This window comes from Carlito syrichta, unplaced genomic scaffold (assembly GCF_000164805.1).
Source record: "Carlito syrichta isolate Samal-C Ts95f unplaced genomic scaffold, Tarsius_syrichta-2.0.1 Scaffold236936, whole genome shotgun sequence".
Lineage (NCBI taxonomy): Eukaryota > Metazoa > Chordata > Mammalia > Primates > Tarsiidae > Carlito > Carlito syrichta.
The window spans coordinates 74976-101814 of NW_007181032.1; the positions used below are offsets into that span (position 1 = coordinate 74976).

The window sequence follows — 26839 nt, forward strand, 5'->3', positions numbered from 1 at the left end:
GTGCGCTACCACGGCCAGCTAATTTTTCAGTTTATTTGTAGACATGTGGTCTCACCAAGTTGCCCAGGCTGTTCTCAAACTCGTAGGCTCAGGCAATCCTCTCATCTCGGCCTCCCAAAGTGCTGGAATTACAGGCTTGAATCACCGTGCCCGGCCTGTTAATAATATTAACTTTCATTGCCATGCTCTATAGATAGAGAAATTTTAGGAGACTTACCTAAGTGAGAACTTCAGATACACTCAGGAATTTCTCTCCAAAATTCTAGTGTTTCATTTTACTTTACTAATTTCTTCTGAAATCTGTGAGATTAGAAGAAAATGTAAAAGTTGGTTAATTGAGAGTTCTAGTTGTGTGAGATCCATTTATTAGTTTTGACTGGAATATATTTCATTTAGACAAGATTTTATTTTCTTCTAATATTTTGCCATTCTGTGATACCAAGAGTTGCTCATTATGATCAAACTAACATATACTTATCCTATGGAATTATCCTGTGGCAGTGCTTATATATAGTGAAAGGTTTACTTATGAGCATGTTCACACCTGGAAAAGTTGAAAAAATAATTCAGAATAACCTATCTAATCAAGAATATGGAAATGTTAAGTATGTTTTACTACATAAATTTATTAGTATATTTTGCAGGCAGTACAAATCACATTTTTGAATTAATGTTTATGAGAAGAGAAAATGCTCTGATGTAAATAGGAAAACAGAACAAAACTGTATGATGTTAAAATGCACGTGTGCATATGTATCTACATATAAGTATAACTGAGAGAGGAAGGAAAGAAACTAAACATTAGCAGTAATTACCTTTGTAAGATTTTAAATTTCACCTTATGCTTTTCACAGCTGTTGTTTGTTATTTTGTAGTAAATATAGGTATGTACTTCACAGGGTATTTGTGATGGTCAAATAAAGTTATGTTTGGAAGATCTTGAAGCCTATAGAAGAAGCTGCAGTTTCAAAAACAATAGTGTCAGTTGCAAAACATGTTGTTTGCTCCTCAAAGCTAAAGCACTAGGAAAATAAAAGGAATGCTTCCATGAACTTTCAGATAATTTCTTATTTCATTTTCAGGTCAAGTAACAGGATAGTAGATCTTTCTTACACAGTGACTTTAGAAGATTATGGACTAGTGAAAATGCGTGAGATTTTTGTCTCTGACTCATATCAGGTAAATATAATTGAATGTTATCAAATTATCATTCAAGAGGACTCTAATGTGTGTGTATATGTGTGAATATTTATTTAAATGTACTTTTTAATTCATACTTTAGAGCGTACCTGCTGTACAACAGAAGCCATCTTCTCTTCCTCCAGCACCTTGTCCTTCAGAGATCCAGACCGAGCCTCGTGAAACCTTAGAATATAAAGCAGCACTTGAGCTAGAAATGTGGAAGGAGATGCAAGAAGACATTTTTGAGAATCAGGTTACTTTTTAAATGTTACTTTAAAAAGTCTATTTTCATTAACTTTATATATTTTTCCTTTTCCATTGCAGGGTTTTCTCTCTGTGTTCTGTGGGTACCATATCTAGTTTTCTTTGAATGTCAACAATGCCTTACTTTAAAAAAAATTGAGAATACTTGAAATGTGAAATGTGACAACTTGGCAGAAGCCACTTAGAAGGTTTCCCTAAATTTTGCCCGTGAATGTTGGGCAAAATTAGGAATGAAGGTTAATCTTTAAATATCAGGTGTTCATCTGGCATATCCCCGGAACCAGCCATCATCAGTCTCCAAACGGGAAAATTAGAAAACAGAACCCACTGTTAGCTTCTTACTCTCCTGAATTATATGCCTTTATTTTTTTTTTTTTTAAGAATACAATAGAATGCCTTGAAAAAACGTATTAGTGATCAGTATTCATTCTTTAACTGAAGACAATGGGTTCATTTATTTGAAATATTGGAATTTTTTGGTGACTTTATTTTTCTTCTTTTTGTAGCTAAAGCAGAAAGAACTGGCTCATATGCAAGCTCTTGCAGAAGAATGGAAGAAAAGGGACCGGGAGAGAGAATCACTAGTAAAGAAAAAGGTAATAACTTGGGTAAGAATTGAGGTAGGAAAGGAAGAATATTAATTATAATATCTTGTGTATGCATTAAAGAAAATCTCTTGTAGGAATGAGTAATTATAGTGATTATGTGTTGGCATTGGCATGGGAGAAGTGAATGGAAGGATTAAGATAGGAGGGAGACTTTTCACCATAACACGTTTTGTACTTTTGGGGTTTTGAAACACACAAATGTATTAACTATTCAAAAAATAGCTAAATATAAAAATTGAGGGCCATGTGTGGTGGCTCATGCCTGTAATCTCAGCATTTTGGGATCTCTCTCCTAGATTACTCCGAAGGCAGGACAATTGTTTGAGGCCAGGAGTTTGAGACCAGCCTGAGCAACATAGTGAGACTCTGTTTCTACAAAATAACAAAAAAATTAGCTGGCATGGTGACATACACCTGTAGACCTGGCTCCTTGAGAAACTGAGGCAGGAGGATTCCTTGAGCCCAGGAGTTGGAGGCTACAGTGAGCCATGATTCTGCCACTGTACTGCAGCCTAGGTGACAGAGCAGGACCCTGTCTCAAAAAAATAATTTGAGAATATAAAAATTGAATACTATAGAGAAAAAATGCCTATTATGAAAACACATTTTAGTATATGTAAAAATTACATAATCTGTAAGTTAACAAAAAGCCTCAAAAACTTAACGCTAGTTTAGAAACTGAATGATGAAATAAATCACATCTTTAAAAACGATAACATGAGACCATCTGATCTTGTTCCAGAAAGGAAAAGTTAAATATTTATCTATTTCATTCAAGTTATTAAATAAAATAAACCTGACAATAAGACTTGTCTTCAAATATTCTGATTTTAGGACTTTAGAAATACTCTTATTGATGGTTAATCAAGATTCAGCCTCAGATTTGTGTGGATGACTCTGCAGCTCTCTGGTGCTCGTTCTCTATGCATCTCCCTCCTCCTCCCAAACTCTAGTCGCCCTACCCTCTCCAATCTCCAGTCTGTTTCCTCAGCTCATCAGATTGCTAGGCTCTGGGTTCTCCTTCCTTGAGCCCTAATCTGTAACAGTAAGCTAGCGTTTTCACGGGGCTTGCCTCATTTATTTCTTGTCTCTTAGGCATCATTATTGTGTGCTGCCGATTTGCTCAGTGTCTATAAACAGTTGTCTCATATATGTTGTTCAATTTGTGTTTATAGAGGAGGGCGGTTTGTCTTTTATGACTGGAAGCAGAAGTTCCCCAGGACTTTGACTTTAAAAATAGACATTTCAGCTTTGTCTAACTTAATTCTCAACCATTAAAAACTTGAATAATCAGTGAACTTTTTCAAAAGCTAAAAGATAAAATTATTTCAAAACCTCTACTCTTAAGAAATGTTCAGATAATAACCAGAATTATAAGTAGAAGCCCTAACATGTATTTTAAGTGATAATTTCTCATCCTCACCCAGTTTGAGGTCTCTGTTTTCAAAACACTTCCATTACTTGACTTCCTTGACTGTACTTTCCGGCTGCTGTATTCTGCCATCTTCACTGGTCTCTCCTTCCTAATTTTCTTACTAGATTTTCCTCATATTGGCTTTATTGGCTTGTCCCAGGGCCCAGTCCTTAAATCTCTTCTTTTATCTCTCTGCATTTACAGCTTTGATGTTCTCTTCCACTCTCTTGGCATTATATACATAAAATTATGTACATTATACCTACCCACACACAGACATCTGTCTATTTCCATCTTTGACTTCTTCCCTGGACTCTGCATGTGGCTAGTTAGCTGCCTACATTACCCTACCAATTGGCTATCCAATATACATCTCAAATTTAACATGCTTAAAAACAGTCTTTATCTCCATCTTTATAAATTTGCTTTTGTTGATTCCTCATCTTAATAAATGGCACTACTTTTACTCAGTTGCTCAGGCTATAAGCCAGAGTCATCCTTGACTCTCTCTTTCATCCCACAGTAAATCCTGTTGGCCCCACATTCTGAATGTATCCTAGAAACCAGTCATTTTTAACTACCTCCATCACTATGTCCCTAGTTTAAGCCATCATGATCTCTCTCCTGATTACTACTGTTATTTCTTAACTTGGTATCCCTTCCTCCATTCCTGGGCCCTGTACCTTGCTGTATCCATACCAGCCCAAGAGTAAGACTTTTAAAGTGTAAGTTAGATTATATACTCCTCTGCTCAAAATTCATCATACTGCCCATCACACTTCGAATAAAGCCCAGAGTTCTTACTGAGACCTACAAGGTCTTATATGATCTATGCTCTGGCTTCCTCTCTGACCTCATCTTATGTCAGCCATGTGATCACACCATCTGTTCTAAGCACACTAACCTCCTTGAAGTTTCTCAGACGTGGTAAGCCACCTCTTTCCTCAGGATCTATGGAACGTTTTCCCAGAGATACTTTCTGTACTCTGCTCAGAAAAATCTTAGTGACAGCCTCTGGCTACCATATCCAAACTGGTGACCCCTACCCCTGCTGCTAGGCATTAATCCTCTCACTCTGCTTTATTTTCTTCATAAAATGTTCTTATACTTACATTAAATATATACTTATTAATTATTTATAGTCTGTCTTCCCTCAAAATACAGGTTCCACAGGACGTGTTAAGTATGTAAAGATATTTGTTAAAATTTTAAAAAATAAAAAATTTTTTTAAAGTTATAATTTCAAGTTTTTATGTGTTTCTGAGTTTGAGATATATGAGGAATATTGACATGTTTAGCAGGTGTTTGGGTCTGTATGCCTGAAACTCTGGAGAGAGGTTTGACCTTATAAATTAGGGAGTTCCAATAAATAAATTAATTTAAAAAAATAAATTAGGGAGTTCTAGTTGGGCACAGTGGTTTAAACCTATAATCCCAGCATTTTGGGTGGCTGAGGCAAGAGGGTTTCTTGAGCGGAAGAGTTCAAGACCAGTCTGGGAAACATAGCAAAAGCTCCTCTCTACAAAAACTTTAAAATTTAACTGACATGGTGGCATGCCTCCATTGTCCCAGCTATGTGGAAAACTGAGAAAGGAGGATTGCTTGAGCCCAGGAGTTCAAGGCTAGAGTGAGCCATGATTGTGCCACTCTATTCCAGTCTGGGTGACAGAGTGAGACTCTGACTCAAAAAAAAAAGTCTTTGAAGTACGTGTGATGGTGTGTAGATGAACTCACCCAAGGACAATATGTAGCATGAGGGGAGAAGACATTTTGAGACAAAACTCTGGGACCACAGATATTTGAGTATCTAGTGATTTGGTTAAGGATGGAAGGCATGCTTAGAATATTTTTAGATGAACCAAAACTAGATGGTAGAGTTAACAGAAGTAATATATAAATGATTCTGATTGGTTGAGCCTAAACCATCAAAATGAAGTTTAAAAGGGGCAAGTGTCAAGTACTGCAGTCAGTTTAAATAGTCACTTGGACAATAAGCATGATTATGCCTGGTTTAAAAACAAAAGCAAACCCTCCTGGGAATTTTCTTTCATATTAACAAACAATATGATTAGGATCTTCAAATAATAATTGCAATTTTAGACTTAGTTAATAGACATGGGTTGTGCTAGTCTTTGACAGTACATGGATTATGGTCTTTGTGGTTTATGGTCTCTGAACTAGTGAGATCATGTCTGGGTATCGTATTTTTGAGAGGACATAGTCTACATCTTTAATTATAGTCAAGATATTAGAGGGTGTGGAAATCATAATATGTGAATTATGGTTTAAATTGTGTTTATCTTAGAGAAGAAAAAAGACTAGGAGATATGATGCCATCACCAGTCTCAAATTTGCAAAAATACATTCTTTGTTTTGTTGTTGTTCAAGGACAGAAACAAAATTAAAGAGTGGACTTCTAAGGAACATCAAACCAGGGATTTATTAACAATAGGAAAGAGAAGATCAGGATGGGGCCTGGGACCTGGAGACTAATTGGCAAAGAGAGTGGAAAAATTGGTACAGAAAGTCCTAGTGAAAAATGATCAGTCTAAATTGAAAGATAACAAGCCAAAAGAGTACTGCATCTAGTATCAGCTGCATAGGTAGGCCTCTTATCCTGAGTAGGACTCATATCCTTTTTTTTTTTTTTTTTTTTTTGAGTTGGAGTCTCAGGCTAGAGTGCAGTGGTATGCTCATAGCCACCGCAGCCTCAACCTGCTGGGCTCAGGTGGTCCTACTGTCTCAACCTTCCAAGTGACTGGAACTATGGGCATGCACCACCACGTCCAGCTAATTTTTTCATTTATTGTAGAGACGAGATCTTGCCACCTTGCCCAGTCTGGTCTCGAACCCCTGGGCTCAGGCAGTCCTCTCGCCTCCACCTCCCAAAGTGCTTAAATTACAGACGTGAGCCACTGCGCCTGGCTAGGACTCATATCCTTAAAGAGAGAGGAGAGCAGGACCTAAGGCCTGAGGAAGGTGGGTTCCTAGGCTAGGGGCTCAAACAGACTCAATGGAATTGTAGTGAAAGGTCAGATCTGAACCAGTAGGATGACTGATTGGTACCCCACTTGCTCTTCTAACCACCGGATTAGTACCAAGAAATGAGAGTGTAAGTGACTGAGTGGACTGCAGAAGTATACTGAGGCATTGAGTAAGGCAGATTTTAAGGAGCTAGGTTTTGACTAAGCAAAAGATTTTATCATCAGCCTGATTGCTCAGTAGGAGACTGGGTTTCCTCAAGACACTGAATGAATATCGCTAGAGATACCCAAGCAGATGCTAGATGGGCTTCCTTCCTTAGAGCACAGTAGAAAGAATTCTGCTTTGAATTGATGTAATTTGTGACTCTCCTATTCTCAGAGCCTCTATTTCAGTGAAATGATATGTATTTTTGAATTTGTGTGTGTTTTGAATTTGGAGAGAAGGTAAGGTGATTTTTTTTTTTACTTTATTTTAGGTGGCTGAATATACTATTCTAGAAGGAAAACTTCAAAAAACCCTAATTGACTTAGAGAAACGAGAGCAGCAGCTTGCTAGTGCAGAATCAGAGGTACTTGATTCATCTATCATATATATTTATTTCACAGAGTCCTTATATTATGTTTGTACCATTTATTTCTTTTTGCTCTATGCTTACATGAAATATATTTCATGGAAATTGTCCTTCAGACATTATGGAAAAAATTGCTATTCAACAGGGTGAAACATGTCTTATATGTTAGAATGTTAGAATAGGAAGAAAAGTGTTTGCTATTTGAAATAGTCAGTCAGCTTTGACTATCTTCTACAATAGTGGTTTGGGGTTAGCTTTCCCATGATGTGGAAGGAATGAATAGTTATACTGCCTAGACAGATGAGAAAGCATAGGGCTCAGGGGCATAGAATCCTGATTTTGTTTTCAAGTAATTTCCCTTAAAGATTAGATACCAAGAAATGATAAGAACTTATGTTGTTGTTGTTATTATTATTATTATTATACCTAGTTAACATTTTTATTAGGTTCTACTAAATATTACCCTAAATGTTTTTTAAAATTTAAAATGTATAAAGGTCATTTCAGGATAATTAAAATTCCACATTAAATTTTATGTGCTCCTTCCCTAACCAAAATGTGGTTTTGAAAATTTTTTCAGCGGTTCACCCTAACCATATTATTGCACATTTTCTGGGGTTTCTGAATGATTTAGGTGTTTAAATGTAATTAAGCTTAATAAATGTCATTAGATTTTTTTAGGAAAAATCTAATATAGATTTTTATAGATTTAATACTCAGGCTCGGTTTATTTGTAATTAGGTGAGAATCAGAAGTTTCTAAAAGAAGAGAAGAAACTGGGTCTCGTTTGCTTGTATAATAAAAAAAGTTTTATTCAGCTAGAAGTTTTAAGTGGTTAGGATTTTTTCAACTGAATTTATACAAATTATATATGGATTTCTACATATACTTCTATAATGGTATTAAATGAAAATGCATAATACCAGTACACTTGAATGTTAACTTTATAATAATTAAAAAGGATGTGAAAATAAATTTGTAGATATTCTGAACATTTAACTGTATAGAAAGATAATATATTATTGAATGGTGTAATGCAGCTAGTAATATTCCAACCTCTTAAAGATGCTTTTGTTTTAAGCTTCAAAGAGAAAAAAAGGAATTGCACTCAGATCGTGAACGGAACCTGCAAGAGCTTCATGACTCTATCCGTAGGGCTAAAGAAGACTGTGTTCACCAAGTAGAGTTAGAAAGGTTAAAGATCAAACAGCTAGAAGAGGATAAACACCGACTCCAGCAGCAGGTTGGATAAAATACTTGTCATCTTTTTATACTTAGAGCGTGTTTGCATTTTAGAAATAATAGAAATAATTCACTAACTCTTTAAACATGGTGAAATTCACAGTAATTTAGATCACTAATCACATTTATTGTACTGAGATACAGAAACACTTTGAGTTGTATCTTCTTTAAGTTTAAGCTAAGAGCTATATTAGAATAATTTTCCTCCTTTATAACCTTTTTTTTTTTTTCCCGAGTTGGAGTCTCACTCTGTCACCCAGGCTGGAGTGCAGTGGCACACTCATGGCCACCCCAGTGTTGACCATCAACCTGCTGGGCTCCAGCAATCCTTCTGCTTCATCCTTCCAAGTAGCCAGAACTGCAGGTGCACGCTACCACACCCGGCTAGTTTTTTTCTTATTGTAGAGATGAGGTCTTACTATGTTACCCATGGTAGTCTTGAACCTGAAGGCTCAGGCGATCCTCTCACCTCAGCTTCCCAAAGTGCTGGGATTATAGGCTTCTTATAACTATTTGCATGAAATTGTACTATATTGCAGGTCACTTTCAACTTAAAATCTTTTGCTAATAAGTCTTCTTTTAACAAATATAGTCTTCATGTAGCACTGAACCCAATTTAGTTAAAGACCAAATTCAATTAAGAACCAAATTTAATGAGAGAATTGTCTGTGTGTTCCATTTCTTCATCCTACACTCACATCTCAACCCATCCCACTTGCTTTCTGTCCTCATCGTTCCAGCCAGCCAGCCAGTTGTCAGAGAAGCCACCAGTGGCTAAGTCACTAAGTTCAGTGGGCATTTTTCATTTCTCATCTTACTAAAACATATTGACGTCATTGACACTGTTGTCCTTGTTTTTGTGTGTTCTCTTCTCAACCACTACTCTCCTTGTTTTCCTCAGGCTTTTCTGTAGTCTTATCTTCCTTTATCTAGCCTTTAAATGTTGGCCTTCTTCCAAGCTCAGGACTTGCTTTCTATAAAACAATCTTATCCTTGCTCATGACTTCAAAGAGTCTGTACATCTGGCACTTTCACATTTGTATCCAAGACCTTACCTTTGCACTCAAGACCCTTATATATGATTGCCTTTTTGACATCTCTATTCAGATGTCTTAAAGGCATTATTTAAAACCCAGTGTGATCCTTCTATCCATACCTAACCTTCTTCCTCTAAGTGTTCTTTGTTTCTATGACAGGCCCCTCTAATCTGCTCTTCATGTTGCAGCCAGAATGATATTTTTGAAATTTGGGAATCTTGACATCCTTCTCTTTAAAGTCTTTCAGTATCATCTTATTACTCATAGGATAAAGATCAGAATAATTGCCTTTCACTGCAAGCCTCTGTATAGTTTGGAGCTGTCTCTCCAACCTCACTCTCTCACCTCTGCTGTGTACTCTCCAGCCACACTTGTCTTCCATCAGGTCCTCAAGCCTGCCTCAATCATTCTCACCTACAGAATCCTCAAATGTACTGTTTTTTTGGGGCCTGGTGAATTCTACTAATCCTTCAGTTTTCAGCCAAAGCATCAGTTACCCCTACAAATCTTCCCTGACTCCTGCTCCCTAACTCTAGTTCAAGTTTTTATTATATGCTTTTTCATGGGACATTATTCTCCTGTTCTTTTTCTTTGTGATATATCAGTTTTTATTTTTATTACCATAATAATGTAATCAGTGTCAGATTGTTTGCTCCATAAAAACTGTTTTGGTTTATAGCTGTTTGCCCAGCTCAGTTATCAACACACAGTGGGGGCTCAGTAAATATCCACTGATCAAAAGAAGGATCAAGCTGTTAAAAAATTAAGCTTCCCTTTCTTGAAAAATTTTAATGAAGGTTAGATATGTGTGATGAATGCTTCCAAAGTCTCCAGTAAATTTCATTATGAAGAATAGTTTCCATAGCAGCAGTGGGTCGTTATTTAGGTGGTTGTAGATATAATTTGGTTGTAATTATGGGGAGGGTGTCTTTTAAAATACGAAAGATGAAGTTGTAAAAGTGGGCAGTTATTTTGGGATTCACCAGTAGTAACACTTCTCTTCTTCCACTTGTCAGGAAAATTCAGCATTTTAGATCAAAAGCTAACACATTAGAATCACCAGAAGAGCTCTTGAGAAATACACGTTTGTATCTTGTCCTCAACTGGTACAATTAGCTTACATCTTTGTAGGAAGAACCTTGGTGGAAATAACTGGTATTTTGAAATAATTGCCCAGATCATACCTCTCTTGAACCACTCACTGTTCTAAGACCTGTGAAAATACGGGAGCAGAAAGAACAAGGAAAACTTTCAAGATTGCCCAAACTGCTAAGTACATGACTGTATACATTGCACATTTTAAGTATAGGAAAGCTTTTTAGGCCCTTACTCTGATTATGTTATGTGCATTATACACACAATTCTAACTAGATAGGTAGAAGGAAAACTGTCAGTGAGAGCTGATGAAGATAAAGTACCCATACTCAAATAGATTAAAGAACTCAAAATCACTGTAGTTTATGGGCCACTTAGCAAAGGAAAAAGAGCCCAGTGTGCCGTAATAGCTTACTGCTTTTCAACCTGATTGTCCAACAGTAATTGTGATAATGCCTGGAATGGTGAAGAAACTACCAAACTTAATATTAAGTTTCTTTGCTTCTGTTTAAAACAGGAGAGTGAGAGAGATCATTTAGAAAGGTTTCTATTCTACTTTGGATGTTAAAACAGGTAAACTTCAGTTGTATGGAAAATTCTCATGTATGGACCACCTTATTACCTATGCTAGATAAATCCTAATTAGAATTGCTTATTATTGATGATTTAAGTTCCACTTTTGCCACAAATGTTCTCAGTTTTTCAGATTTAGTTAAGTCTTGCATCTTAGATAGAAATGATTGGTTTATGTAATGATGGGTAGTCATATCAGTATGTTTTTGGAAAACACCTTTGACAAACCTTGTTGACATTAAAAAAAAAACCAGGATTTAAAAAGAACATCTTTATACCCTCATTTTAAAAAAACGTTGAAACTGTTCTAAGAATGTGAGTACTTAGTCAAAGCAACTTTCATTAGAGCACTACTAGAGGATGAGAAGGTCTGAATTCTATTTTACCCCCGCTACCAACTAGCTCTCTAGCTTGCTTGCACTGCCTCAGTTATTTAGCTCTTTGAGCCTCAATTTTCTTAGCTCTAAACTTGAAGGAATTGAACCAAATTATCTCTAAATTACCTTAAGTTGTAGTGGTATTTGAATTTATAAAATTCATATAGTAGGAAACTATGAAAACAGTGAACACTACATTAAATTTGAACTTATTTTTATTTTCATGGATAACAATCTGCTATATCTATAATGCTAAATTTTTTTGAAGTTATGGCCATTCATTTTTTTTCACTTTTCTTTTATTACATTTGGCTGGGTAAAGAATCATGCACCAGTATACTGCTTTTTGACAGAATTGAGTTCCAGATTCTAATTGTCTCTAAGCTCAGGATCTGGATCAGAATCAGAAGAAGCTTACCATTGCTCCTGGGGGCTGGGAGCTGCCACAAAAAAGACAGGAAACGGGCATGGAGCTGACCATGGAGGGTTCATATTCCAGGGCTCCCATCTGGGTACCTGAGGATCCTCCATGTAGCTCATGGGTAGAGGTAGCTCCTCAAAGGGAATGGGGACAGCCCGAAGACAGAAACTCAGTAATTGGAAGGATGACCATATCTGCACAGAGCAGACCTAAAAAGATGTGATCCTTGAATCTGTATCCCAGAATCCTGTGTAGGGCCTCTCTGTAAGGGCAGGGCCAGGGTTGGCTCTTTGGCTTTGGGTTGGCTGCATGAGTAATCCAGTAAAAGTTCTTAAAATATGTCACCACCTAGAGACTTTCTTGCCAGCTCTTTTTTATGCCTCTGTGCTTGAGACACTAGGCAATTGTTTAGACTGTTCATGATTCTTCTTCCTCAGCTTATCAAATTCAGGAAATTTCTATTCTTTTAGGAAACTAGATCAAGGTTTAGTTAACTGGTCTGATGGTTTTTCTAGTTTCTTGGTTTCTTTTTCCTTCTTTGCTTCCTGAGTGTTTTTAGTCATTTTAGTCTGAAGTCTCACTTTCTTCATTTTTATTTCTTAATTTTCTCCTAAGCTTCTTTTCAGTGTAGCCATCGGACCTAATACTCGGTTGGCAGAGAACTAGCACTTACTTTGTCCTACTGGAGTTCAGGAGAGAGTGAGTCACCCTAGCGTGGAAATGGGTTGCACCTCTCTGCTTCTGGCAGTCTCTTGCTCAGTTTTTCTCACATGTGAAATCTTAAGAAAAGTGTAAAGGCTAGGCAAGGTGGCTCACACCTATAATCCTAGCACTTTAGGAGGCTTAAGGCAGGAGGCTTGCTTGAGCACAGGAATTCAAGATCAGCCTGAGCAATATAATGAGACTGCGTCTCTACAACAAAAAAATCTAGGTATCTTTATCTTCCTTCTTTTACTTTATGTATCTCAACTTGTCTACTATGAGCATATTTTAGAATTTTTAAAAATAACACTATAGCATTAAATTTTGTACTATTAAACTTTGCATATGATTATTTTAAAAGGGCTATACTTTTTTTTTTAAATACAGCTTAATGATGCTGAAAATAAGTATAAGATTTTGGAAAGAGAGTTCCAACAGTTCAAGGATCAACAAAACAGCAAACCAGAAATTCGTCTGCAGTCCGAAATAAATCTTCTCACCTTGGAAAAGGTATCCATGTTAATTTTTGGCAGCATGACTAGTCCCAATGATCAATTTATAAGATCAGTAAAACTTGTGTATACAATGTAATAATGTTTCACTGTAGTGTTCTGATATCAAATAAGAACACAATAAAATTCAAGGCACATGACATTGTTAGTACTTGAATTTCTTGGCTTATGTTAGTTATAGCTTATATTAATTAGAGTCATTGGTTGCAAACAAGAGAACTAACTAACTCTAGAAAGAAATGGATTTATAAAACTTTCCGGAGGTTGATGAACCAGTTTCAAAATATGGACAGGGAGCAAGGGAAGCAAGGTACAAGCCAATATCCTGTTACAAAACCAGCTACATAGGTCGCTCCTGTTAGTGCTGTCACTGCCATGTCACTGGATTCCATATCTTCTGATTTTAGTGTCATACTGTTGTGGTAGCCATTGTGAATATTATCTCTATATAGTACTGTCCTCTAGATTCAGTGTCCTAGACAGCATTCATCCAAACCACAGACTTGCACTCTAGCACTTGACCTGGGAGAAAGGGTGGTTGGCAGCCATGTCCTGCCTCCACTTAATTTGAGATTCCTGCACAAATAGAATGTTTGGGTGCTAGGTGTGTCCTTGCATTGTATGATTTGATAATTTTTAGGCATTATAAAAAAGATATCACAGTCATAGGAAAATAACCTTTAACAGTTGAAGGATTTAATTTCACCAGCCATTACGTGTCTGAATTTTCCACTCAGCTTTGTTTTAAAGGCTCGCATGTCCTTTTGTTTCTATAGATACAGGCACTAGGGGGCACTAGCAGAAGATTGGTGGGTGGCAGTTGGGAAGATGTCAGGGTAGTTCTTTCCATCTCGCTCGCTCTCGCTCTCGCTCTCGCAGTAGTTTATGGTTCCATACAACCCTTCTTCTCAGTTTCCTTTGATCAGTCCCCTTGTCGTTCTAGTTCACTGGATAGCAGTGCTCCAATAAACACTTCCTTTGGGCATCATGTTGGCACTCAAATGCCAGCTCATTTGAGTGGATATAATAACCAGATGACCTTGGTTCAGATCCTAGGTCTGCCACTTACTAGCTGTTTCACTTTGAGCAAGCTACTTTATTTCTCTCTTTATTTCCATATCTTGTAATATTGAGGGTAATAAGGTTGATAACAAAATTAAATCACTTAATATTTGTAAAATGTTTAGCACAGTACCAGGAACAATGCTTATTTTACTTAATACTTATACTTACAAACATAAAATTTAAGTAAATAGTGAGATACCATTGAAGGGTTTTAAGTAGGAGAGTAACTTCATTTTTACATTTAAAAAAAACATTCATCTAGTATGTAGAAAATGTGTGTAAGATGACAAGACCTTCAGCTAAAGACCCATATATTCAGCATCTTTTCTGGAATGACTTAGAACAGTAGTTCTCAAACGATTTGGACTCAGGACCCTTTTACACTATTAAAAGTTATTGAGAACTCCAAAGCACTTTGTATTAATAATCATACTGCTAGAAATTAAAACTGAAAATGTTTTAAAATTTTATTCCTTAAAAACCGAACTCAGTATATAGTAACATAGATAGCATTTTAATGAAAATAACTGTTTTCTAAAATAAAAAATTGAGAAGAATAACATTGTGGTGTTTTTTGGGGTTTTTTTGTTTGTTTGTTTTGTTTTTTCAAATCTCTTTTGTGTCTGGATAATAGACATCTCAATTCATGCACAGTAAGTCCCCTACAAATAGACCTTCAAGTTGTGAACTTTCAGAGATGCAAATGTGCATTCTCATGTCCAGTCACTTAAGTTAGTTCACATATCTGGTGTACCTTGTCATGTGCATGCATCCTCTGTAAGTGGTTGTGTTTTTGTGTACTGTATAGAGTACAGTCATACATTATCTTTATTTTCAAGCCCAGGATGTCTGGAAACAAGCGTAAAAGCAGAGGTTATGTCGCTTAGTTGGACTTAAGAGCAAAGTGGACTTAACGTATGTGCTCTTGGAACAGAACTCATTTGTATGTAGGGGACTTACTGTATCTGATTTTGAATTTAATATTTTGTGACATTACATATAATGTATCCTCAGGAAAACTCCATTGTGCATTCATAGAAGAATGAAGGTAGAAAAGACAAATAATGTCTTAGTATTGTTATAAAAATAGTTTCAACCTCCTAAACCCTTAGAAGTCAAAACTTCAAGATATCCCAGAATGTCTAAAACTAAATTCAGTTATCTCCCTGAAGCCTGTTTTCCATCTAGTGTTTCTTAACTCAAATGTTTCTGTAGCCTGTTAACTGCCAAAGCTCCCTTGGGGTACTCTTCTTATCCCCATGTTTATTTCATTGCAAAGTCTTGTTGATTCTTTTTCTTGCATATTTGGATAATCTCTTCATGTCATTTTTAGCCATCTCTTCATTTTTCTGCCAGTGAACTTGAATTTAGCTGGACATTTCCCACTCCTCTTTTAATAAAACCAAGAAGTTACCTTTGAAGTACTCATTAGATAATATTTCATTGATTCTCACAATATCTGTTTAGTAGATGTCTAAGAGTATTTCCATTTTACCTTGGGGAAAATGATCAGATACTGAAATTGTAACAGAGGCACTATCTTATTCATCTCTAAATATGGACTGGTTGACTGAATAATACCCACCATAAAAATAAATTTTAAATTATTTTAAAAATTACATGTTTATCAAAAGAATAAAAAAATCTTTAAATAGATTAAAAGTATAAACAATACCATAATTTGGACTGAGAGACAGATGTACATAATTGAATTAATTAGGTCATTAGACCTAATGAATTCATGCATATTTAAGTGCCTAGTAAAACAAGGCTTTTCAACTTTTCTGAAAATTATTTGTAAATCTTTTTGGAGCCAGAAGAGGGCAGAATCTTATTTCTTAATAAATGATAAAGAGATAAGAGTACAAAAAAGGAGGACACAAGTGTTTTGTATTTCAGATTTGTTTGAATTTTGGAATATTTGCATTATACTTACCAGTTCAACATCCCTAATTTGAAAATCTCAAATCTGAAATACTCCAAAGAGTATTTCCTTTGAGCATCATGTCAGCACTCAAAAAGTATTGGATTTTGGCTTTTTGGAACTTTTGGATTCTGGGGTTAGGGATACTTGTAAGAAGTAAATAATAATTTATTATTTTCTTTTAGCTAGGAAATGTTTTTTACATAGTTTGAAAATAATTGGGACTTATACAAAATAAAATATGGAAGGCATATAATTTAGTAGGTCACACAGAGGTTAAAAAGAAGATATATTGAAAAAATGTAGACATTTTTAATGAAGCTAAAATTTTTGTATGCAGGAATATTTGAGTATCTACTGTATGCCCACCCTGACTTGGGACAAATGGGAAAGATAAAAGAAAATAAAAGAGAGTAAGAGAAAAAGTAAATTATTGTTTTGGGATTTCACTTAAGGAATTTGTAAAGCAACTGGAAGATGATTCAGAGAGCCATGTATGACCATGAATAAACAAATACCAAGGAATGTGATAGAAACTCTGCAGTTAAGGAAAGAGAAACCATTTATTTCAGAATCTAGTAGTTTTAAGATAGCTTCATGTAGAGGTAGAAATTTTTTTTATTTTTTAATTTAAATTTTTTGAGACAGGTGTGTGTGTGTGTATTTAGAGTTAGGGTCTTGCTGTGTTGCCCATACTGTCCTCAAACTCCTGGCATTTCAAGTGATTCTCCCACAGAGATAGGATTTGAGTTTATCTAAGATTTAGGTAAGTGGAGGAAAAAAAAGAATTGTCAGGCGCAGGAAGTAACTTGGGCAAGGAGCAGGGAGGACACAGGAGACACAGACCTTGTTGTAGTAGGCTTCCTGTTGAGAATTACTAAGAAATTAGGTTGAGTAGGTAGAATGGAAATTTTATTTTGGAATGCCCTGAATCCTAGACAGAGATTTAGGTTTGGTACTATAGGCAATAGTAGCTATTGTAGATTTTTAGTAGAGGGTGAATGTGTCTAATAATGCTCTGCAGGGTTTGTAGATAGAATAGGTTTGAGGCTAGGGAAACAAGAGAACCTCTTATAGTCAAGATGAGTTGAAAAGAACCTGTGGGCTAGGAAAGTAGCAGTAGGAATATAACAGAATAAAAATTGAAAGTATTTCAAGGAAGAAATCTATAGTTTTTCAGTAGACCTGGGAATAGTGGAGTAAGAGACAAAGATACTACCTTACCTCTAGTAGAGAACTGGAATTACGGGTGTATCTAGGGTAGAAACAGGGAAGTTGGGAACCAATGAATGCTAGTCTGTGCTTTTAATTTCCACTAGCCCCTGAATTTTCCTTCCAGGAGCCTGTAACTTGGCTTATGCTATATTACCTCAGTCATAGACCAAGAAAGCCTAAATAAAAATGTACACACAAAGGTTTCCAGAAGTCTCAGGTCAGTTATAATAAGGACTCTTAACTCAAGGTCTTTGAGTGCCCTGAAATTATATCAAAACTTCAGTTATATACATTTTTCTGGAATCGGGTCCATATATTTATTTAGGATCACAGAGGCATCTATATCTTTAAAAAACAAATTAGGAGTCATTGATTTGGTGATAGGAATGAATTAGATAAGGAATGAATGAGTGTCTTAGAATTGCTAGCTACACATTTGTTATTGAGAATAAAGAAATTATATGTATAACTTCATGTTTTAAATTATTGTGACTATGCAGATTGAGTTATTTTAATAATTATGGCAAAACTCATATAACCTATCCAGACAGTTTTTCTGATGGAGCTGGTCCATTGGTGTATAAGTAATCCCTCTAGGTTCATCTTTATCTTAACCTTCATTCTTGGCCATCCAGTGTGCTAGACCTTCTCCAAGACCCATGGACATAATTGCTTTTATAATTGAATAAAAAAGCTATAAAAAGGTCTTTATGGCCTGTTGTTAGATTACCAAGTAATATGTATAAATCTTTGGGGCTTAAGTGGGAGAGATCATCTATGATAATCTCAGCACTGCTATTCAATTTAAGATGCTTGAGTCTAATTGTGAAATGTCAACACATTTAAATCCAAGCACTAGGGATTTGTAAAGCAGAGAAGGCCTTGACTCCATGTAGTCATATATTACTTCAGAGAATGTTATGGTCTTTTGTGAAGGGAATAGAGCCTCTGCTTTTCCTTTAATTTTATTTTCATGTAAGTTTTCTGAAGCTTGAGGTTTTGGATAGTGTCTTTATTTTTGTTTTTCTGTAAAACATTACAAGCTGTATGTATGGGAAAAACTGAACTTGGTATAAAAAAAAATCAGACCAGTTTAGAATAACTGTTTTACTGTTATTCACGCAGATTATTACATTATCACTTAATAGTAAAACTATCTGCTGGCTACATGAATTTGGTACTTGGTTTGAAACACTGAGTACATTCCAAAACATAGCCAAGTTGGCTTCAGTTCATGCACAACAGATTGCCTGCTGCAAGTATAAATAACCATATTTTTAATTGAATCACTTTAGTGCTCTTCTTTATATTTTTGAGGAAAAATAGAAAACAGAAGATGTGTGTTATTAAGGAACATTATTTTTCTTACTCTTGGCTTTATTTTAACATTCTTGAAATATTTTTAACTTTGTATTCTTTTTAGTAAATTGCTTTCTGATAAAACATTTCACTGTTTTAGAAGTCTGATTTTGCCAAAACATAGTTATAAAAGCATCTCTACTAGCTCTCTTCATTATAAGACAAAAATTCTCATAATGATAGACCTCCAAAAGGGAAATTTGGTTTCTAAGATTTAGAATGCCAACTAAATTGGAATGCTAACAGTTAGAACTGCTTTTTGTAAAAAATGAATGTATTTCTCACTCTATGATCTTTATATAATATACATGTTTAAATACATTTATAGCAACTGTCTGGAGGTTAAGACAAATTCAGTTCTTTTTAGGATAGGCTGTTAGGCAATAAAAATAAGACTATATTTTAAACAAGAAAATGTTCATGTGCCATAATATTTATAGTAAATTATATAACAGTTTTAGATGATGTCGTATGTTACACTGTATAAACTCTTTTCTTAAGCCAGACTCTCTGTATATATTATCTTTCAGTGGTTGTACACAGTGGTATAGGGTTTCACTTGATATGATTTTAATCACTGTTAGGTTGAACTTGAAAGAAAGTTGGAATCTGCAACTAAGTCTAAACTGCATTACAAGCAGCAATGGGGACGAGCTTTGAAAGAACTTGCCAGACTTAAACAGGTATGCAGTTTATAGCTTATTCTTTTTATATCTTTTTCCCTTTTTTCTTTGCAAGTTTGCATGTTTGGAAGTATCTGTTATGTTCAGATGTCTGTATTTGAATCTCAGTACTGTTTTTTTAGATTAGCGGCTTAAAAAAAGTTGTATAGACAAGATCCTCACTTCTTATAATTAAAAACTGAAATATTTATGTCTTTTTGTAAAAAAAATTGCTAACTTTCCTCTTCCTCAGAAGTTAAGAAAAATTTCTTTTACTTACAGGACAGCTACTCTTTTTCTTCTTAGCTGAATCTACTGGGAGTACTTTTTTTGATGGGGAGGGTATTTAAGAATAACTTAATTATAACATTTTCTCAAATTTAAGAATATAAAAATGTTACTCTTGGGAAGACACAGTAATTCAGTTAAGAAAAGGGATTATAGGGAATTTTTGCATAATCTTAAGAGTTAAAAAAGCTTATAGTAGTTTCCTGAATTGTTGCATTTTTTTTTCTTTCCTGCTACTAAATAGCAAATGCTGTTAGCATCATAGAAATTAATCTTAATTTTAGGTGTAATTTTTTCAAATTATTAAGATTAAATAAAGTATGAGCAGTATTTTTATTTGGAATCTAATCTACTTGACCTAATATTTTTAAAGATCAGTAATGATTTATTCTAAATTTGCTTTTCTTTAATGTGTTTTATTTTGAATGAAATTTGGCACATAGTGTCTTTCAGGTTTGTATTATTATTGTTACTATTTTGAGTTGGGGTCTCTCACTCTGTCACTGAAGCTGGAGTGCAGTGGCATGATCATGGCTCACTGCAGCCTCGATCTCCTGGGCTTAGGAGATCCTTCCAGCTCAGCCTCCTGAGTAGCTGGGACTACAGGCGTGCACCACCATGCCTGGCTAACTTTTTTCTTTTTTTGGTAGAGACGAGGTCTTGCTATGTGGCCCCAGGCTGGTCTTGAACTCCTGGGCTCAACAATCTTTTAACCTTAGCCTTCCAAGGTGCTGGGATTACAGGCCACCACATCCGGCCTATATTTTTGTTAATGTGTCTCCATAACCATCAGGTAATATTAAACATCTTTGTGGTATTATATTAAATGCTTACTACTTTTACAAAGTACTACAGACTACATGAGAATTAAAAACAATAGACAATTTACCTTAAGTTTATAGTTGGGCTTTTAGATAAGTTGAGATTGTATGCATCACAAATGAAGGTGGGTATATATCAACATGTATAAAGTAATTTACCAAGTGAATATGTTATATAAATGTTGACAGAACTAAGGATAGACATTATGTATACTATGGTACTGAGAATCTCCTGCATTCAGGGCACTGAATGAATAGTAAATATAAAATAATATTATAACAAGTATAAGTATATACAAGACATAGGTCTTTCCTTCAGGAAGCCTGTAATTTTTGTAATGAGGAAGAAACAACCATAAATATAACATTTACTGCCTAATAGTAAGAGCTCTGAAAAGAACTATGCAGAGCACTGTGCTCAGGAGGTAAAAGTACATCTACTTAATAGGACTTGGGAAAGGTGTTATAGAAGAGGAGGTATTTGAGGTAGACCTCAGGAGATGAGTAGTTAGGATTTTAATAGAGGAATTGATTGTGATTTAGCAAGATAGTGGGGGAAATGTAACTACAGTGAATAAAATGTTCTTAGCAAAGAGGCCCAAAGTGGGAAAACATAGACTGTTCTTGTAAAACAGAAGGCGGCCCAATTTAGAGATCATTTCAGGTACTAGGAACTGGAACTTAAGTAGGAGCAGTAGAAAGGCAACAGGAAGATTCTTGTCAAAGATGCCAAGGACTAAAGCTTTAGTGTTTTGAAAGAGAGTTTCCAGTTTTGGAAGTATGGTTACTAAGAAGCTAATTGGAACGTGGAGAGGAGATAGGATTTACAAATTTGTATGTTTTAATTTTTACAGAAAGAAATTTGGCTAGCACTTAGAAATATGGATATGTTATTGGGAGACTGATTGGGCTTAGAAACAGATGGAGTCTTTTGTGGAGGTAATATTTGAAGTTGCACCAGCTACAACTTATTTCTAAGTTTAAAAAGGAGAAAAGAAAGCTAATAAAGGAAATAACAGAGAGAAAGAGTGAACATAGTTACAATGATACTATAGCTCTGTTACTGGTTCTTGAACACTTGCTATGTGCCAGGTGCAGTGCTGATAAGTCCTTCAGAACTTATTTAATTCTAACAAAGATCCCTGTATAGCAAGTAACACTATTCCTATTTTATAGATGAAGAAATTGAAACTTGAAGTTAAGTTGCATATAACCGCACAGATACTAAGTAATTGACCTAGGACTGAAATCGTTTGACCAGAGTCCAGGTGGAGGCTCTTTCCCTTTCATAATATTATGGTTTCAGTCCATAGAAGCCAAAAAATGAAAGCATTTCAAGAAGAAAATGTGCCATGAAAGACAGGTATTTCTGATAAGAAAATTGAGGCAGAAGAAGTCATTAATTGGTGTATCCTAGCAAGGAAAACAGTATCATTGATTGTTAGAGAGACCAGCCCTGATATTGAGAATTCAAGTGACTTTGAGAGAGAAGGAGTTAATATATAGCCACAATTCCAGAATATTTAGTTTGCACATAGTTCAACAGGGAGATGTCCTTGTTGAATTGGGGACAAGAAAATAATGTGATGAGAATAGCTGTTAAAAGTTACAGGATGCAAATTCTAGCAGAAGCATCATATGTGGAAGTGAAGAACATGGCCTTAGAGAACTGGGTTGAATCTTGGTTCTATTTCTTACTACCTCTGTGACTTTGGTAATTTAACTTCTCTGATTAGTCTCTTCATTTGTACAATGAGAAATTTTCCACACAGGTTATTCTGAGAATTAAATGAGTGGTCTGTAAAGTATTTAATACAGTGTTTGGTACATAGTAGGTATTCAATAAATGGTAACGGTTAAAAAGAGGCAAACCATTAAGCTGTTGTGTAATGTTGTTGCTTTCAGCCAGTGGGGACCTAACTGGATGGTAGCTTTGGATATTGATGAACAGAACGAATATTAGAAGACTTTTTGACTAACTAGCTGTTCAAAGAAGCTATAGGTACCAATAATACTTTGAAAATTATCAAGTGTAGAAAACAGGGGGATGTTGTTATATAGTGATAGTAGCAAGGAAGTATGGGGTAGGATATAGTTTGAGTGATAACAGTACTTTGTATTTGGATGGTAGTTCTAATGGGCATTCTGTAGAAAACTGCACAGAAGGTAAAAACATGTAAGGGCCAAATGTGCAGATATGCATGAGTATCAGAACTTCCTAAAATTTGGGCATAAAAGGATGTGAGTACATTGAGTTGAAGAAACATCTCTAGTTAGTTCATTTGTTCATTCTTTCATTCAACAAGTACTCATTGAGAGCCTACTGTACACCTTGTAGTAGATGCTATGGATATAGCAGTTGCGCCCTTGTGGAACCCAGAGTTCAGCTAGGAGGGCTGATATTTAATAAGAACTTAGCAGGGTGGTGAGAAATGCAGGTGAAGTCAAAAGTATTAGAAAAACAAGAGGACAACTAGATTATCACTGTATTTGCCACTCAAAACTAAGGGAGAAACACTTCAAGTAGAAAATATTTCAAATAACACGATTTGATGTGAAATTATTTCAAGTTTTAAAATGGAGAGTAGATGGGGAAGCAGTGGAAGATAGCACATCCATTGAAGAAGTTGAGTAGTGAACGATGAGAGACTAATGCAATGGTAATAAATTATAAGGCATTAAAATTGCCAAAATCAGTTAAAAATGTAGAAAAATATTAGCTATTGGCTAGGGCATCTTTTGGGAGAACTGAGTAATCATGAATCAATTATTGAAACATAATCTCATCATAATTAATGTGTTTCTTATTAAAACATATCTATTTAGGAAATTTTTACTTTAATTGATTTTGTCATGTTTATGCCAGTATATGGAATTATAGATTACACTCTAAGTTTTTCACCTTTTGCAGCCATTAAAAAAAATACAAATAAATAATGATCTGAACAGAATCCCCCATATTCTGTTAGCTTTACACTGGGATTTGAGATAGTTTCCTTTAAAAGAAGATTCAGTGTGAAAGACTCTCACCCAAGAACCCTCCTGCCCAGCACATATATCCTCATATTCTTGTTATCTTCTGGATCTTTCCACTTAATCCATTTTCCATTTATCCTTCTTCCTCTGTATTTTTTTTTTTTTACCCTCTTACCCAAAAACCATTGTGAAGTGATTTTAGCTCCCTAATAAGGAAAGAACATAACAAAAGTTCAGATGCCTTCTTTCTCTTAAGTTACTATAAGTGTATTAAGGAAAAAAAGCATAGTGTTAAATTAGTGATTCAACTCCAAAACTTATACTCCATGAAAGAAAATAAAAGTTCCCTGAGTGCAATGATGTTCATTGCTTTCTCATCACAAATCAGTTTTATTCTTTATCCCACAAACTTTCTGCTTTAGAAACAAAACTGTAAACAAATTTCAAGGTCACTAGGAATCATTGACGTTCTGCAGACTACATCGAGATGCAACATTTCAAGAAGAAAAGTAATAGATCTGAGGATTACCATAGTGAATTGTGCTCTGCCACTAGCTGTTTTGGGAAGATTAATATTAATAACTTCATCAAATTGGAACATTTCATATGTGTGAAAATTACTTCAACATTTTTTCCTAAAACTTTTTATTAAAAACACATTTATTGTGTTTGAATATAAAATTGGAATTGTCTATCTGGTTTTGTTCAGAGAATTGTTTGTGCAACTTCTTGTTTAAATTGGATTAGTACCATGTTAATTTTACATTGCCTCTGGTGAATAGCCACGGGGCTATAATCTCTGCCAGTAATTTGTCACATCAAAACCCTCTGGAGGACCATACAAAACATTTGTGTAGTACGGATTAGACGGTGAAAGGCATATCTTAGAATGTTAATAAATGTTAATGACAAAACCCAGCTGGTAAACCCTGGAAATAAGATCTAATGCCTGATGCCCATTGCCAAAAGAATGTCTAAACAGAGATTTCCATTACTTAAAGGTGACCTAGTGTAGTCAGTTTGTGAATTAAAAAATCATAACCTTCTGATTATTTAGAAAAAAGACTTTTCTTCTGATTCACAACCATAAAAGTCTGTTTCTAAGTTGTGAGTTTTTTTAATTCTTTGGTAACTGGGAGAGTAACAGCTGTAAAATATAAATAAATATAACATAAAATGAGTCCTAATTCAGGAAACAAGGAAATGATGCCCTTTACAGTCTTAGTTTTTGGTATCTTGGGATAGAGCTAAAGTTCTTGTTAGACATGTAAGGGATAATTTTGTATCCTTTTTTTTTCCTTCTTGTGAAGATATACAATAGGATTATTTTAAAACCAAAACGAATACTTGATTAAATTGGTTTACAAATATCTGAGTGAAGATTGTCTTCTTTACTCTTTGTGCTCTAAATGATAAATAGTCATGTATTTACTTAAAAACATTTCTTGACACCTTAGCGTGTAGTTATGTAAGCAGAATAAAAGCCACTACTTTAAAAAAAATAAACGAATCATTGTTTTGAAGTATGAATCTGTTGTTGTAGGAAATTTAACATTTTTGTGTCAGATATATTAAAACTAGGTACGTGTGTTCCCAGAACAGGAAACAGAACTAAGATTTTGGGTAGGATGTGGGTCCCTTACCATATTTGTGCACAGTAGATCCGTTTAAAACTAAGCTGATATATTTAGTTAAAACAACACAGACTTCATTGGCTGACATTAGCACTATCTTGTCCAGCCTCCTGCTTATCCACTCAGAGTAATTAATTTGATTAATTTATAAGTAATTTAGCCAAGGATGGGATGTAAATCTTTGTTTAAGAAAACAGTTGGAGGTCCAAGTCTTGGTTAAAAACTGTGTCTTGAAACCATCCAGGCCCTCCTACTGACTTGTCAGCTCTGGGTTATTTTCAGAAAACTTTACTTGAGTTCCTTAGTTTAGTTGTAAGTTTTTTCCCACAGACTTACATGGTATGTGTGAGTGGGAGAGTAAGTAGTGGCCACTTTCTAGCCGCTGTTTAGTCTAGTGTATGTGTGTTTACATCTCCTCTCTGGATTTATAGGCAGCCAAGGCAAAATAAAGATTATACTCGTTTGATTGAGGAGCCCTTAACCCAGAGCACCTGGCACTAGAGAGGATTTCTTTCACTAAGCTCTAATTTGTGTGTGTGTGAGAGAGATTATTATTAATGCTGTATACTTGATTAAAAATTTAAGGCATTTAAAGGATTATCCTGTGTTTCAGAATAAAAAGTTCTGTGTTTTATTAAAAAGTTAGTTTTACAGAATAACCTAGAACAAAATCATTGTCTTTTATTCTTTTTTATTTTCTGCTGACCATCACACTTGCTCATTGGGAAAAACAAAACAAAGCAAAACTTTTGCAGCAGCAGTATAGTGTAGAAAATAAAAATCACCAATAATCATATCCCCTTCAGACAGAGAAGACAATTTGGTGTATTTTTGTCCAACTATTTTTTCCTTTCTTTTAAAATAATTTTTAAATGCAATATACATCTTGAAGACAAGGTTCTTATATATATTCTTTCCACTCACCTTCTAGTTTAAGAAACAGAGCATTATGCTTTGGAAGCTCTCTGTATACTTTTCTCAACTGTATCTTCTCCTTCTTTCCAAGGGTAAACACTATCTTGAATTTGGTATTTATTATTTCTTTGCTTTTCTTTATAATTTTAAACATAAGATACTTGAAAAATATATCTGCCTACAACATTGCTTAGTTTTGTATGTTTTTAACCTTTATATACAATGGAATCCTTCTCTATAAGTATTCCACAAAGTATTCAGTCTTCTTTCAGTGGATGTGTTTTTTCCAGATTTTCTTAAAATAAGACAATACTGAATGTGTTTGTACATGTAAGAGTTTCTCTGGGATTTACATCTAAAAGTGGAAATTCTGACAGTAGAGTACATTCATTTCTTCAGCTTCATGAAATATTGCCTAATTATTTTCTAAAGTGGTATACTAATTTGCAATTTCCAGTAGTAGTATATGATTGTTTCCATTCTTCACATTGTTACCAATACTTGGCTATTATCAGATGTCTTAAATTTTTCAGTTTGGTTGGTCTGAAATATGCTCCTGGTTACTAATGACTTTGCGCATCGTTTTATATGTTTATTGGCCACTTATATTTCTTCATCTGTGAAATGCCTATTTATGTCTTTTGCTCAATAGAAATTAATTAACATAATTTTGCAGACAAACTACTGTAAAGTTTTGTCAGATGTTACTATACTTCGACATTTATAAGACAGTAATGAAGAACTAGTATGAAATGCTTTTAGTGGTCTCATGAACTCCTTAGTTAGTGGTCAGAAAAATGGTTAACTTCTGTCAACATCTATTTCATAGTGAAACCCCCAAATTTTTGGAAACCCTTTTTTATACTGTACTTCCTTCTTCATCTTGTATTTTCTGCTTTTATCTTGCTGTTATAAATAACATTTTCTATCTCAGTCTAATATTTTTATGCAATATAAAATAATACCTCAACTGAATAGTAAAAAATATATAAAAGAA

The 26839-nt window shown here is 34.9% G+C and overlaps 1 protein-coding gene across 3 annotated transcripts in view; it reads left to right on the forward strand.

Annotated features, from left to right (window-relative positions):
* Positions 1-26839, forward strand: part of CEP120 (centrosomal protein 120) — a 75752-nt gene that overhangs the window by 37756 nt on the left and 11157 nt on the right. For 2 of the 3 annotated variants that reach the window (XM_021709478.1, XM_008051824.1), the window contains exons 12-18: positions 1083-1179; positions 1283-1435; positions 1953-2042; positions 6929-7021; positions 8106-8267; positions 12859-12981; positions 19131-19229. In XM_021709478.1, coding sequence (XP_021565153.1) covers positions 1083-1179; positions 1283-1435; positions 1953-2042; positions 6929-7021; positions 8106-8267; positions 12859-12981; positions 19131-19229 — 817 coding nt within the window. The remainder of the gene's footprint in view (positions 1-1082; positions 1180-1282; positions 1436-1952; positions 2043-6928; positions 7022-8105; positions 8268-12858; positions 12982-19130; positions 19230-26839) is intronic. The other variant, XM_008051825.1, reaches the window with a different exon arrangement.